The sequence below is a fragment of the Papio anubis genome, chromosome 12 (genome assembly GCF_008728515.1).
Source record: "Papio anubis isolate 15944 chromosome 12, Panubis1.0, whole genome shotgun sequence".
Lineage (NCBI taxonomy): Eukaryota > Metazoa > Chordata > Mammalia > Primates > Cercopithecidae > Papio > Papio anubis.
Genome location: NC_044987.1, coordinates 121,935,827 through 121,950,776, shown reverse-complemented (window position 1 = coordinate 121,950,776; position 14,950 = coordinate 121,935,827). Strand labels below are relative to the sequence as shown.

The window sequence follows — 14,950 nt, the reverse complement described above, 5'->3', positions numbered from 1 at the left end:
CTAGGCTCCAAGATAAAAGGTTGCTATTCAACAGCAAAAACAAGATGAAGTGCATTCTTTCGTACCAGGAACAACGGAAAATACACTTTATAAATACAGATCCTTTACAATAGTAGTGAAGAAAGATTTATAGGAATACATTTATTTATCTGTGAAGAAAATGATTAAAAACGTACTGGAAGGATTTAAAGGAGATGTAAACAAATGGGGAGACACACTGTATTTATGACTAAGAAGGCTCCATACTGAAAAGAAGTGAATTCTCTCCAAACTGATATATAACTTCAACCTAATTTTATTCTATATCGTGACAGAGTTTTCAATGAAAATAATTGAGCTGATTCTAAAGTTTATGCCAAAGAACAATATTGTCCAACAGAACATTTTATTAGTACGTATTTTATGTATTCTCTGACACGAATGGAGATAGAGATAAAGATAGATATGGGGGAGAAAGAGAGAGGGGTGGAGAGAGAACAGGCCAGGGGCTTTGTGCTATGAGAAAGCAAGTGTTACTCTGAAACAATTGTTATTAAGAACCTGTATCCAGCCTGGCGAGGTGCCTCATGTCTGTAATCCCAGCACTCTGGGAGGCCGCGATGTAGGGAGTTCGAGACCAGCCTGACCAACATGGAGAAACTCCGCCTCTACTAAAAACACAAAATTAGCCAGGCGCGGTGGCACATGCCTGTAATCTCAGCTACTTGGGAGGCTGAGACAGGAGAATCGCTTGAACCCAGGAGGCAGATGTTGCAGTGAGCCAAGATCGTACCACTACACTCCACCTGGGTGACTACTTCTCAAAAAAAAAAAAAAAAGTTTCATTCTTTTGCTTTGTCAGTTTTAAAAACAATGAGTTGGCTGGGTGTGGTGGCTCACGCCTGTAATCCCAACACTTTGGGAGGCCGAGGCGGGTGGATCCCCTGAGGTCAGGAGTTCGAGACCAGCCTGACCAACATGGAGAAACTCCGCCTCTACTAAAAATACAAAATTAGCCAGGCGTGGTGGCACATGCCTGTAGTCCCAGCTACTCGGGAGGCTGAGGCAGGAGAATCGCTTGAACCCAGGAGGCAGAGGTTGTGGTGAGCCGAGATTGCGCCACTGCACTCCAGCCTGGGCAACAAGAGTGAAATTCCATCTCAAAAAAACAAACCAACAACAACAACAACAACAAAAACAGGACCTGTGTCCCTGACAGAGGCAGACACTGTGTAACAGAACAGCTGCCTTTTGTGTTGGTTCAAGGCACACACCACCCCCAGCTGGTAACTTCATTCCCACCTGTTCACTTTTGATTGTTTTCCCCACTGGAATGGAACCCCCTGAATGTTCATAGAATCCCCAGAGTCTCCAAGAGCTTGGCTGGAAGATGGTCACAGCAATATCATCTTGAATAAGACATCACCCCAAATTTCCTCAAGTATGTGACCTTACTTTAACACAGTTTCTAATGTCACGTCATTCTTATGACATCAATATATCTCCTGATATCAATCTAAGTTGGTCAGAAAAACATGCTTCCTGTCTCAGGATGTGATTAGCTAGTATTTTATTTAGGATTTCTGCCTTCAAAATAAGACTGGTCTGTAACTTCCCTTTCTTACGCTGTCCTTATCTAATTTTGGAACTAAAGTTATGCTAGCCTCCTAAAATGAATGAAAAAAAAAAAACAGCCTATTTTTATATTTGCTTGAAGAGTTGTATAAGGTTGGACCTTCTGTTCTTTGACTTTTTCCTCCTTATGTCACACTCTGACTTCATTTATCCAAGGTGGTAGTTATATTTAGGTTTTCTTTTCTTCTTGAGTTAGTTTGTGTGTTATCTTTTTCCATGAATTTATTCATTTCAGCTACAATTTCAAATTGTTTGGCGTATAGTTGCTCATGGCCTCCTCTTATGACTTGTTGAATCTTTGGCAGCCTTTGTACTTGTAGCTCCTTTTCACTGCTAGTGCTGTAGATTCGTTCTCTTCTCTCTCTCTCACCCTCTCTCTCCCCTCCCTCCCTCCTTGATCAGTCTTGATTTGTCTTAACAGTTTGTCTTTATTAATCTTTTCACAGAACTAACTTGTGAATCTTGGGAACACTTCTAATACATCTTTGTTTTGAATTTCATTAATTTTTATTGTATTTTTAAAAATGGTTTCCTTTGAATTCTGGGAGCCCGTGGGTTATTCTCTTTTTTCTTTTTCTTTTTCTTTTTTTTTTTTTTAAGGTGTGCGTTTTTATTCAACTGGTCTAAGTCAGTGTGCAGGTAAGTCCTGGCTACCTCCACCCACTCCCAGGGAAACCAAAAGCCTTCACGCATCTCAAGTTGGGGGACAAAAAAGGGGGCCGCAAAGGCTGATCATTCAAAATAAAACAAAATAAAAACGTATTAAGGTGAAGATTTAAAAAAAATTTGCAGACCAGGCGCAGTGACTCACACCTATAATCTCAGCACTTTGGGAGGCTGAGGCAGGTGGATCATGAGGTCAGGAGATCCAGACCACCCTGGCCAACATGGTGAAAGCCCTTCTCTCCTAAAAACACAAAAAATTAGCCGGGCGAGGTGGCGGGCGCCTGTAGTCCCAGCTACTCGGGAGGCTGAGGCAGGAGAATGGCGTGAACCCGGGAGGTGGAGCTTGCAGTGAGCCAAGATCGCGCCACTGCACTCCAGCCTGGGTGACAGAGCGAGACTCCATCTCAAAAATAAATAAATAAATAAATAAATAAATAAATAAATAAATAAAATAATTTTTAAAAATTGCAATACATAATTTACACAAAAGCAATGCTATCACCTCCCCTGTGTGGGCTCGGGAGAGGACTGGGCCATTCTCCTCAGAGAAAAGCGGGGTGGCTCGTAGGAAAGCAAGGGACTTCCTGTAACAGTGCATCTCACAACGTCTGGAATGACTATTTTAAAAAAGAACAATGTGTCATCAAAGTCCTCGGCCACATTGTAGAACTTTGGGGGATGCTTGCTCCAACCGACAGCTGTCACCTTCACTGTTCCAGTTTTTAAATCCTGAGTCAAGCCAAAAACAAAAACAAAAACAAACGAACAAAAAAAGCATGCCCATCTTATCTTGTTTTCCACGCAAGGTTTTGTCAAGAAAGAGTGTGATGCGGCTAAGTCACAGTCCGCCTAGAAGCATTTGCGGTGGATGACGGAGGGGCCGGACTCGTCATACTCCTGCTTGCTGATCCACCTGTGCTGGAAGGTGGACAGCGAGGCCAGGATGGAGCCGCTGATCCGCGCCGAGCACTCGCACTCCAGAGCAGCGATGATGTTGATCTTCATCGTGCCGGGAGCCAGGGCGGTGATCTCCTTCTGCATCCTGTGGGTAATGCCAGGGTGCCTGCTGGCGCCTCCAGATGGCACTGTGTTGGCATGCAGATCTTTGCGGACGTCCATGTCACACTTCATGAAGGAGCTAAAGGTAGTTCCGTGGATGCCACAGGGTTCCATGCCTGAGGGGGAAATGAGGGCCAGCCTCAGCTTCCGCAGCACCAAGGTTGGAGGGCCCCAAGGGTGACCCTCACGTGGGCAGGGCCAGGAGGGGGTCTCCACTCACCCAGGAAGGAAGGCTGGAAGGGCGCCTCGGGCCATCGGAACCACTTGTTGCCGGTGGTGATGACCTGGCCATCAGGCAGATCGTAGCTCTTCTCCAGGGAGGAGCTGGTGGTCGCCGTGGCCGCCTCCTGCTTGAAGTCCAGGGCAACATAGCACAGCTTCTCCTTGATGCCACACACGATCTCCCATTCGGCCGTGGTGGTGAAGCTGTAGCCATGCTCAGTGAGATCTTCATGAGGTAGTCAGTCCAGTCCCAGCCAGCCAGGTCCAGACACAGGATGGCATGGGGGAGGGCTCAGCCCTCGCAGATGGACACCGTGTGGGTGACCCTGTCGCTGGAGTTCATCACAATGCCAGTGGTATGGCCAGGGGCATACAGGGACAGTACGGCCTGGATGGCCACGTACATGGCCAAGGTGTTGAAGGCCTCAAACATGATCTGGGTCATCTTCTGTCTGTTGACTTTGGGGCTCGGGGGTCCTCGGTCAGCAGCACCGGGTGCTCCTGCAGCTCGTTGTAGAAGGTGTGGCACCAGATCTTCTCCATGTCATCCCAGCTGGTGATGATGCCATGCTCGATGGGGTACTTCAGGGTCAGGATGCCTCTTGCTCTGGGCCTTGTCACCCACATAGGAGCCCTTCTGACCCATGCCCACCGTCACGCCTTGGTGTCTGGGGCACCCCACGATGGAGGGGAAGACGGCCTGGGGGGCATCATAGCCCGCGAAGCTGGCCTTGCACGTGCCAGAGGTGCTGTCTATGACAAGCAAGATGATATTATCATCCGCGCCGAAAAGTGAGCTGGATAAGGTGTGGGCGGCGGCAGGTGGGCGAGCGGCAGGTGTGGAGGTCAGCGGAATTGTGGAGAATTGGCAGGTGTGGAGGGCAGGTGGCAAGGAAACGACGGCGCGTGGAAGCGGCAGGTGTGGAGGTGGCAGGTGTGGACGGGGCAGGTGTGGAGGGTGGCAGGTGTGGACGGCGGCAGGTGTGGAGGGCAGGTGTGGGCCGGTGGCGGGTGGACGGGGGCAGGTGTGGGGCAACAGGTGTGAATTGAGGGCAGATTAATGGGAGAAGCCCAACAAGTGTAGACAGCCAGCAAGAATTAATGGACAAAGAGGAACAGGTGTGGAGAGAAGCGGCAGGTGTGGGCAACAGGTGTGGGCAGGAGGCGATGTGGAAGGTAGCAGAATGTGGAAGCGGCAGAGTGGGCAGCGGGGTAATGGGCAAGGGAACAGAGTGTGGAGAATTAACAGGTGTGGAGAATTAAGGGTGTGGGCGAGAGGCAGGTGTGGGCAAGGGGAACAGGTGTAGACGAACAGGTGTGGAAGCGGCAAGGTGTGGAGGCAGGTGGACAAGGCAGAGTGGAGAAGCGGCAAATGAAAGCAGCAAATTAATAGGCGGCAAGGTATGAACAAAGGTGGAAAGAGATCTTTCGTCATCTGGAACTCACTCAAGTCGTAACAAGTCAGAAACTACAAATTAACAAATGAACAATGTAAACCAAAAGCAACAGAGACAAGTATCTCGTTTCTTTCTTTCGAGAAAATCTCAAATGTAAGATCATGTAACAAATTAATAAATTAAATCTTTCGATAATAAATAAATCGGCAACAAATCACAAATTAAAACAAATCTTTCTGTAGACAAGAGAACAGGTGTGGAAGCAGGTGTAGAGGAGTGCAGGTGTGGGCAAGCAGGTAATGGAGGTAACAGGTATGGGCAATAACAAGTGTGGAAGGTAAAGTGTGGAGCCAGAGGGAACAGGTGTGGGCAGCAACAGGTATGGAAAAATGCGCAAGTGGACAAGCGGCAAATTGTGGAAAGAGTAACATGTAATGGGCAGCAACAGGTAATGGAAGATGCTGAATTGGATAAAGAACAAGTCAATACGAAGGCCCGGCAAATTAATGGAGATCGCAGGTAATAAGGCTACAGGTAATAAGCGGCAAATTAAGAAGATGCGCAAGAGTAAACAGATGGACAAATCGTTTCGAAACAAATTAATAGAGAAAGTAACAATAATAAGAAGCAACAAGTGTCGTGTAAATAGACAAAGAAACAAGTCGTCGTAACTCGTCTCGATCCTTAACAAATGCTCGTTCAAAACAAATTAAACTCATCTCGTGAAACAAATCTCGTATAAATCTCGATAAGCCTTTCGTCTCGTCATTTCATCTCGAAAAGTCTCGTTTCATTTCATCGAAAAATGTAAATCTCGAAAATATAAATCTCCTGTCGAAATAGATCGCTTAACAAGTGAACAAAACAAATTCGGCTTAACAAATCTGGACAGGGGCAGGTGTGGAGGGCGGCAGGTGTGGAGGGCGGCAGGTGTGGAGGACGGCAGGTGTGGACGGGGGGCAGGTGTGGACGGGCGGCAGGTGTGGACGGGGGGCAGGTGTGGAGGGCGGCAGGTGTGGATGACGGCAGGTGTGGACGGGGGGCAGGTGTGGAGGGCGGCAGGTGTGGACGACGGCAGGTGTGGACGGGAGGCCGTGTGGAGGGTGCCACAGGGCGGATGTGGTCTCGACCTCTCCTTTTTCTAACTTCATAAGTGAGATGATTCGCTCCTTAATTCCCCCCTCTCCTCTTTTCCAGTTTAAAGCTATTGGTTTTCCTGGAAGCAGCCTCCATATGTGCCTGTTCCACACTTGCAGAGTCAACCAACTCCAGGCGGAAAACGTAGTTTGTATGACGAAGGCTCTGTCCGTACTGAACATGTCCATGTTCTCTCCTTGTTATTGTTCCCTAAACAATACAGTATAGCAACTCTTTATGTTGCATTTACATCACGTTAGGTGTGGTAAGTCACCTAAAGATGATATGAAGTAGACAGAAGGATGTGTGTAGGTTATATACAAATACAACAGCATTTCACACCAGGAACTTGAGCGCCCGTGGACTGGGGTATGTGTGGGAGGTCCCAGAACCCGTCCCCACTGATCCTGAGGGACGACTGTTTGCTTGAGCAGCATCTTCGAGCTCTGATAGTATTTTCTGCTTTCATTATGGATTAGTTCTGAATTTGATGTAATTTCCAAGATGATTTATCCTTTGACCTCCAGCTATTTTAGAATGCCCTTTTTCATGTTTAAAAATGCATTTTAGGTCATCTTGTTGTTGTTTGGGTTTTCTAATTTATTTGCAATCTGATCAGAGACAGGGGTCAATATGATGCAAATTGATTGGCGTTTATGAGACTTACTTTACGGGCTGATAGGTAGTCAGTTGTTACAAAGGTGAGCCTGGGCAGAACTCAAACTCTCCAACAGTTGGATCCTGGCAGCTCCACTGGTCTGTTAGATCAGGCTGGTAAATGGTGGTATTAAATCATCCGTATCAGTTTGGGCTCCAGAAATTGCAAGTGGCTGATGTCAGACTAACTCTCTGCAGAAAACAATGATAAATTCTGGACAACGTATTTTTAAAAACTATTTAAAGGAACTAGTGAGCCATTGAAACCAGGAAGAAATGGATAGGATTCAATGTGAGGGAAAAGGCTGGGCCAAGGTCACATTTTGGGGGTTTCTGTCCCAAGGGCATACTCCAGCCCCCTGAGCCAGGCTGCGGGACTTCAAGCAGCCAGGGCGAATTTCACTGGAGTTGGGGGTCAGAGGATGAGGGGGTTGGGGTGAGGAAGGAAATCTCAGCTAGGAGGGATCCACAGGGAGGGGACATCCAAATCTTCATCAAACTCATTCCAAATCCTAGGCCTCTGACCCCAAAAACCAAATCTGCACGGAGAGAACTCAAGGAGCCCGGTGAAAGCGGCAGCTGGAAAGATAGCCACCTTCATCAAGGACACGTGACGCTCAGCCTCCGAGTCACACGGGCGTTGGGAGGTGTGATAACTGCCTTGGACGTCTGTCAAGACCCCAAGGGTCATGCCTTAGGGGCACAGAGTAAGCTCCAAGATAGGATGTCCCCCGAGACACATCTACATATCCCGACAGCTCTTAAAGAACTCGAATTTATAATTAAAAAGCTCCCAAATAAGAAATCTCCAGGCCCAGCTTTTCTCCCTGGAGGTTTCCATTCAACATTGAAAAAGAATGAGGCCAGGCACGGTGGCTCATGCCTGTAATCCCAGCACTTTGGGAGGCCGAGGCAGGCGGAACACCTGAGGTCAGGAGTTCAAGACCAGCCTGGCCAACATGGTAAAATCCCGTCTCTACTAAAAAATACAAAAAATCAGCCAGGCATGGTGGCACATGCCTGTAATTCCAGCTACTTGGGAGGCTGAGGCAGGAGAATCACTTGAACCCAGAAGGCAGAGGTTGCAGTGAGAAGCTCTCACACCATTGCACTCCAGCCTGGGTTACAAGAGTGAAACTCTGTCTCAAAACAATAAATAAATAAATAAAAAGAATGAAGATGAATTCTATGCAATCTCTTCCAGGAAACAGAAGAGGAGGAGGCATTTCCTAGCTCATTTATGAAACCAGCATTAGTGTGATGCCAAGATGTTCAAACGTTTAAAGAAGTCTTATAGGCTGCTGTATCTTAACCCAGTGGAAATTAGAAACCAAATTAATCAATTTTAAAAAGATCTAGAAAAGTTCCCAAATATTTGACCAAAAAAAAAAAAAAAATCACATAGGAAATTCGAAAACATCTGATCCAAATAAAAATGAAAACACAATGCATCAAAATTTGTGAGGTGTAGTTAACGCTGAGCTTACAAGGACATGGGTAGCTTTAAATGATTTTACTAGTGAAAAAAAAAAAGATTTAAAATCACTTGTCTAAGCTTCCAAATAAAAACAAAAAAGAAGAGCAAATTAAACCAACTTTAGTGGAAGAAAGGAAATAACAGTGCAGATATAAAAATAAAAACAATAGAAGATAATTAACAAATCAATTAAAAACCCTAGCAAAACTAATGTTTAAAAAGAGAGAAACCATTTACCAACAGTAGGAACAAGGGGATGTTGGGAGATCTCTCTGCATCGAGCTCACGCTTCTGTTCTGGACTACGGAAGGAGTTTAAAATATGCTGCACTGGGACCGGGTGCGGTGGCTCATGCTTGTAATCCCAGCACTTTGGGAGGCCGAGGTGGGTGGATCACAAGGTCAGGAGATCGAGACCATCCTGGCCAACATGGTGAAATCCTGTCTTGACTAAATACAAAAAATTAGCCGGGTGTGGTCGTATGCACCTGTAGTCCCAGCTCCTCGGGAGGCCGAGGCAGGGGAATCACTTGAATGCAGGGAGTGGAGATCGTACCACTGCACTCCAGCCTGGTGACAGAGCGAGACACCGACTCAAAAAAAAAAAAAAAAAAAAGTGCTGTATTGACTGGCATATTAACTATGAGTTAAAAGCACTTGGAAAACAGCGGGTACAGAAAGATCACGCTGAACTTCGTGCCGTTTCTTAAAAGCAGGAGCTGAAATTCCCGTGTGAAAGCTGCAACACCCTTATCTTCAAAAACGAGAAATCAAAGAATTCTGTACAGGTCTTGTTAGACCAGCTCTTATCTCTCCAGCCTCCCTGCCCGACTCACTTGCTTCTGCACAGTTTCTGTTTCTTCATTTCCTTAGGAAGGTTCCTGAGGCACGTAGACCTTCTTTTGAATAAATGTGCGTGCCTTTCTCCTGTCGATCTGTTTCACGTCAGTTTAATTCTCGGGCCGCGCCGGGACCCCGAGAGGATGGAGCTGGAGTTCTGCCACCATCCACTATCTTTCCAGGGATGTTTGCAGAACCTCGGCAGACGCAATGTCTCCCTGCGGGGCGGAGGGCAGACTGTCCTGGATAATAAAGATGGGGTCCCCTATGGGCCGAATAAGGATAATGTCTCCCTCCAGGCAGGTTTGATAGCAGGTCCTTATGAAATATTGGGGCTTCCTAAACTTGGGGTTCCTCATCTGAGACGCAAAACTACCACATCCAAAGCACCTGTCCGAGCCGTTCGTCATCCCCCGGGGGACTTGAGGACCAGCGTGAAGCTCCCGCTGCCTGACAAGCTTGAGGAATCAAGTGCTTGTTCTCTGGGAGTCTCTGCCTGCACCTGGGCAACTGAGCAGGATATATGTTAGCTGGGCGGGAGGGCACGTGGATGGAGGAAACAGGAAACTCGTACAAATGGAGAGACAGACTCCCACGTCCAGTAATCGGAAGACGCGAAGGTGCTAAGGTGGCAGCTATCTTCAGATTTCTCTACAGATTTCACACAATCCAAATCAAACACCATCAAGATTCCAAAACATACACGGAAAGGCAAAGGAACTAGAAGAGCCAAATTAATGTTTACAAAGTTGGGAGAGTCATACCACTCCATTTCCAGATAAAATTTGTTTACTGTAAGGCTCCAGTAATCAAGGCCATGTGCAGTTAGTGGGAGGATAGACTCAGAGGTAAAGGGAACAGAACAGAAAGTCCAGAGAGAGGCCCACACAAACACAGTAGCTTAATTTCTGACAAAGATACAAAGTAAATCAATTGAGAGAGGGTTGTCTTTTCACTAAATGATGCTGGAAAAATTAGACATTAACTGAAAACAAAACCTCGAGCTATACCTCACACTTAGACAAAAATGAATTCAAAGTAGATCACAGATCTAATTGTAACATGTAGCACCAAAAAAAACTTAAAAAGAAGAAGCACAGGGGGAAAATCTGCACGAACTTGAATCAGGCAGAGTTCATAGACAGGATCCGTCAGTGAAAGGATCGATGAGCTGGACTTCATCAAGGCAAAACTTTCAGTCTTCAAATGGCACTGTTAAGAAAAGGAAACGATAAGCTATGAGCTTGGAGAAAATACATGCAAATCCTACGTCCAACAATGGATTTGTATCAAGAATGTAATCCTCACGCCTGTAATCCCAGCACTTTGGAAGGCTGAGGTGGGCAGACCATCTGAGGCCAGGAATTCGAGACCGTCCTGGCCAACATGGTGAGACCCTGTCTTTACTAAAAATGCAAAAATTAGCTGGGCCTGGTGGCGTGCACCTGTAATACCAGCTGCTTGTGAGGCTGAGGCAGGAGGATCACTTGAAACCCGGAGGCGGAGGCTGCAGTGAGCTGAGATTGTGCCACTCCAGCCTGGATGACAGAGTGAGACTCCATCTCAAAAAAAAAAAAAATCTCAAAATATAACAATAAAAAAACCCTCAAACCCAATAAAGCAATGAGTAAAAGATTTAAGCTTTACCAGAGACACAGGGCTGTCAACAGAGCACATGAAAAGATGGTCTGCATCATGAGTACGTTACCGAAAATCCAGGGGTTCAGTCCAGGTCCTGCCACGCATGGCGCAGAAACCCAATTGTTGAGACAAGTACTGCCAGGGAAGAAGGCTTTAATCAGGTGCTGCAGCTGAGGAGATGGGAAATCAGTGTTAAATCCATCTCCCCAGCCAGCTAAAATCAGGGGTTTATATGGCAGGGGAGAAATGTAACCACGTGTGGAGAAACAGGAATTAGAGAGGGCTAAGAAAGACCTGGTCAACAGTAAGTGGGTGGTGGGTTAGGCAGTCATAATGGGTGAGGGGTCCAGTATCTCATGTTCCAAATGCAGAAATCTGGTGAGTTTCGGCCCCTTGACACTATCTGGGAGATACGACGGGTGGTTTCCTGAGAAGGGACAAATGTAACTCTCTCAAGTTTTAAGACTGGCAGGATCAATCTCTATGTTTATTCGAAAGAAACCATTGACATCAGCTCTATGAGACAGTTAGGCTGGTTTCAGTATTAAGAAAATTCAAAATAAATCCATGAGTTACCACTACATATTTATTAGAATAGTAAGTTAAAAGAAAATAACAGGCCAGGAGTGATGGCTCACGCCTATAATCCCAGCACTTTGGGAGGCTGAGGCAGGAGGATTACTTGAGGTCAGGAGTTTGAGACCAGCCTGGCCAACATGGTAAACCCCATTTCTATCAAAAATACAAAAATTAGGCGGATGTGGTGGCACCTGTAGTCCCAGCTACTCGGGAGGCTGAGGTGGGAAGACAGTTTGAGCCGGGGAGGTGGAGGGTGTAGTGAGCGAGATCGTGCCACTGCACTTCCAGCCTGGGTGACAGAGCCAGACCCTGTCTCAAAGAAAAATGAAAAATTAAAAAATGAACAGCACCACGTGCCAGGAGGATGTGAAGTGGCCGGAACCTTGCCCATCGCTGCTGGGAAGGTGAGACGGGGCAGCCATGCTGGAAAGTGGTCCGGCAGCTTCTTGTAGAGTATAATGTGTGCTCAGATGTGACCTGCCGTCACACTCCAAGATATCTGGAGTGAAATGAAAGCTCGTGTTCACACAAGCACCTGCACATATTTAAAACATTATTCATTAGCATGAGATACTGCAAACAACCCCAAAGCCCTTCAATGTACGAACAGATAAACGTACTGAGACAGATCCACGCACAGAGTCTAAGCAAAAAAAGGAACCAGTTGTCCGTCCAGGCCGCAACGCTGATGCCTCTCAAATGCGTCATTGCTGAATGACAGAGGCCAGACCTACAGGCTGCACAATTCCAATTGTGTGACATTCTGGAAATGACAGAAACTATAGGGACCAAAAATGGGTCAGTGACTGCCAGGGGTGAAGGGTGGGAGGGCTGACCACAAAAAAGAAGCTTCAGGGACAATTTTGTGGTGACAGGGTTGCTCTAGATCCTGGTTTTAGTGGAAGTTATATAACTTTATGTATTCGTCAAAACTCACAGACGTGTACACGCACAAACAAGTGAAGTTCACTGTCTGTAAAATCAAAACTACATTTAAAGATACAATATGCATTGTTTCAAAAGTTTACTGTCAATCAGTCAATCTCCTCCTCCTCTCTGGGAATGTGAGGTCCTTATAACCTCAAACTCTAATCTCTCTCTCCTATTCTTACGTATTATTGGCAAGTATTTTATTTCTACTTTTTTTTTTAACCCATATGGCTTGTTTTATTATTTCTAAGTTAATTTTTTTATTGTACATAAATGTTAACCAGTTAATTAACTCACTTTTTTTTTTTTTTTGGAGACAGAGTCTCATTCTGTCACCCTCTGGTGCAATCTTGGCTCACTGCAGCCTTGAACTCCAGGGCTCAAGCGATCCTCCAACCTCAGCTCCCCAAGTAACTAGGACTACAAATGCATGCCACCATGCCCCAGCTAATTTTTTTTTTTTTTTGTACAGACAGGATTTTGGCATGTTGCCCAGGCTGGTGTCAACCTCCTGGGCTCAAGTGATCCTCTTGCCTCAGCCTCCCAAAGTGCTGGGATTAGAGGTGTGAGCCACAGTGTCCGGCCTTCTTCTTGCGCTTAATCAGTCTTCCTGTCTATAATTTCCTCCTGAAATTGACTCATTAATAGTTTCTTTAGTTTGACTCCATTAAATTTAGTTAATTGAATTTGGTGCGCAAATAAAACACCTTCATTCCCTCCCAGGTCTTGAATAATCATTAGATGGGTAAATGTTTCTATGCAGGCAGGAGTCTCTTACAAGCAATTTTGTTTTGTTTTGTTTTGTTTGTTTGCTTTTGAGACAGAGTTTTACTCTGTCATCCGGGCTGGAGTGCAGTGGCTCAGTCTCAGCTCACTGCAACCTCTGCCTCACGGGCTCTAGTGATTCTCCTGCCTCCGCCTCCTGAGTAGCTGGGACTACAGGCAGGCGTCACCACGCCCGGCTACTCTTTGTATTTTTAGTAGAGACAGGTTTCACTGTGTTGGCCAGGCTGGTCTCGAACTCCTGACCTCAAGTAATCCACCCACCTCGGCCTCTCAAAGTGCTGAGATGACAGGCGTGAGCCACCACGCCAGGCCTCCCACAAGCAATTTGAAATGTACTTCCATGTTCTTCATACTCCTGTTTTTGCCAGGAGACCTGCTTTCAGTGTGTTAGCCATCTTTTGTTGGGTGATCTGGCACAATCCTAAATTGTGTGAACATCGTTCTCTTGCCTTTTCGTCTGGCTACCGTTTGTGAACGCCTCCCCAACTCGTCTCCGTCAGTTCTCTGGCTTTTCCAGTTTGTATACAGGACATCATGTCAGGTGCATTTCTGCCTCTCGCTTCCCTGTTGCCCTGAGTGGCTCCAGGTTCTTCAGGGCTGGACGCACCTGTGGTTCATTTGTCTTCACCACTGTACGGCAGCTCCTCTCGCACACAGATTTGATTTATTTCAGATCAGGGGCTTCTGTGGACACTGCAGCCATGAGCATTCCAGAGCATGAGTCCCAGATGCACCCTCGTCCCAGACACACTCATGGAGTGCCTCTAGGCTGCTGCACCCGGGAGGAGAATGACCAGCTAAGTGTGAGCATTTGGGTTGGTTCCAAGTCTTTGCTATTGTGAATAGTGCCGCAATAAACATACGTGTGCATGTGTCTTTATAGCAGAATGATGTATAATCCTTTGGGTATATACCTAGTCATGGGATCGCTGGGTCAAATGGTATTTCTAGTTCTAGATCCTTGAAGAATCGCCACGTGTTTTTCACATACCCCAATAAAGCCATACTGTTTTGAATGTCTTGTACCAGTTTCCGTTGCGCCAGCACTGGAATCAGAGTTCTTGATATCCTCCATCGTCACCACGGTGTGGCTCTGTTAGACATTGTCGTGTTTGGCTATCTGGAATGGTTAGACATTGTCGTGTTTGGCTATCTGGAATGGTTAGACATTGTCGTGTTTGGCTATCTGGAATGGAAAATCAGTGTGATGATTTCTAAGCAGCTTTATTGAGATATAATTCGCATACCATCGAATATGCAATGGTTTCTAGTGCATTCCCAGAGCTGTGTTTGGCCATCACCACCGTGTAATTCCACGACATTTTCAGCACCCCATAAAGAAACCCCGACTCTGGGCTGGGAAAACTGGCTAGCCATGTGTGGAAAGCTGAAACTGGATCCCTTCCTCACACCTTATACAAAAATTATTGCACGATGGATTAAAGACTTCAATGTTAGACCTAAAACTATAAAAACTGTAGAAGAAAACCTAGGCAATACCATTCAGGACATAGGCATGGGCAAGGACTTCATGACTAAAACACCAAAAGCAATGGCAACAAAAGCCAAAATTGACAAATGGGATCTAATTAAACTAAAGAGCTTCTGCACAGCAAAAGAAACTACCATCAGGGTGAACAGGCAACCTACAGAATGGGAGAAAATTTTTGCCATCTACCCAACTGACAAAGGATTAATATCCAGAACCTACAAAGAACTTAAACAAATTTACAAGAAAAAATCAAACAACCCCATCAAAAAGTGGGCAAAGGATACAAACAGATACTTTTCAAAAGAAGACATTTATGCAGCCAACAGACACATGAAAAAATGCTCATCATCACTGGTCATCAGAGAAATGCAAATCAAAACCACAATGAGATATCATCTCACACCAGTTAGAATGGATCATCAAAAAGTCAGGAAACAACGGGTGCTGGAGAGGA

The 14,950-nt window shown here is 46.0% G+C and overlaps 1 protein-coding gene across 1 annotated transcript; it reads right to left on the bottom strand.

The window, feature by feature from the left end:
* Window positions 1–3,129: 3,129 nt before the first annotated feature.
* ACTB (actin, beta) lies at window positions 3,130–3,453 on the bottom strand. Its single transcript, NM_001168720.1, is given in 1 exon segment — window positions 3,130–3,453. A coding segment is annotated over 1 exon segment (324 nt).
* Window positions 3,454–14,950: the final 11,497 nt, after the last annotated feature.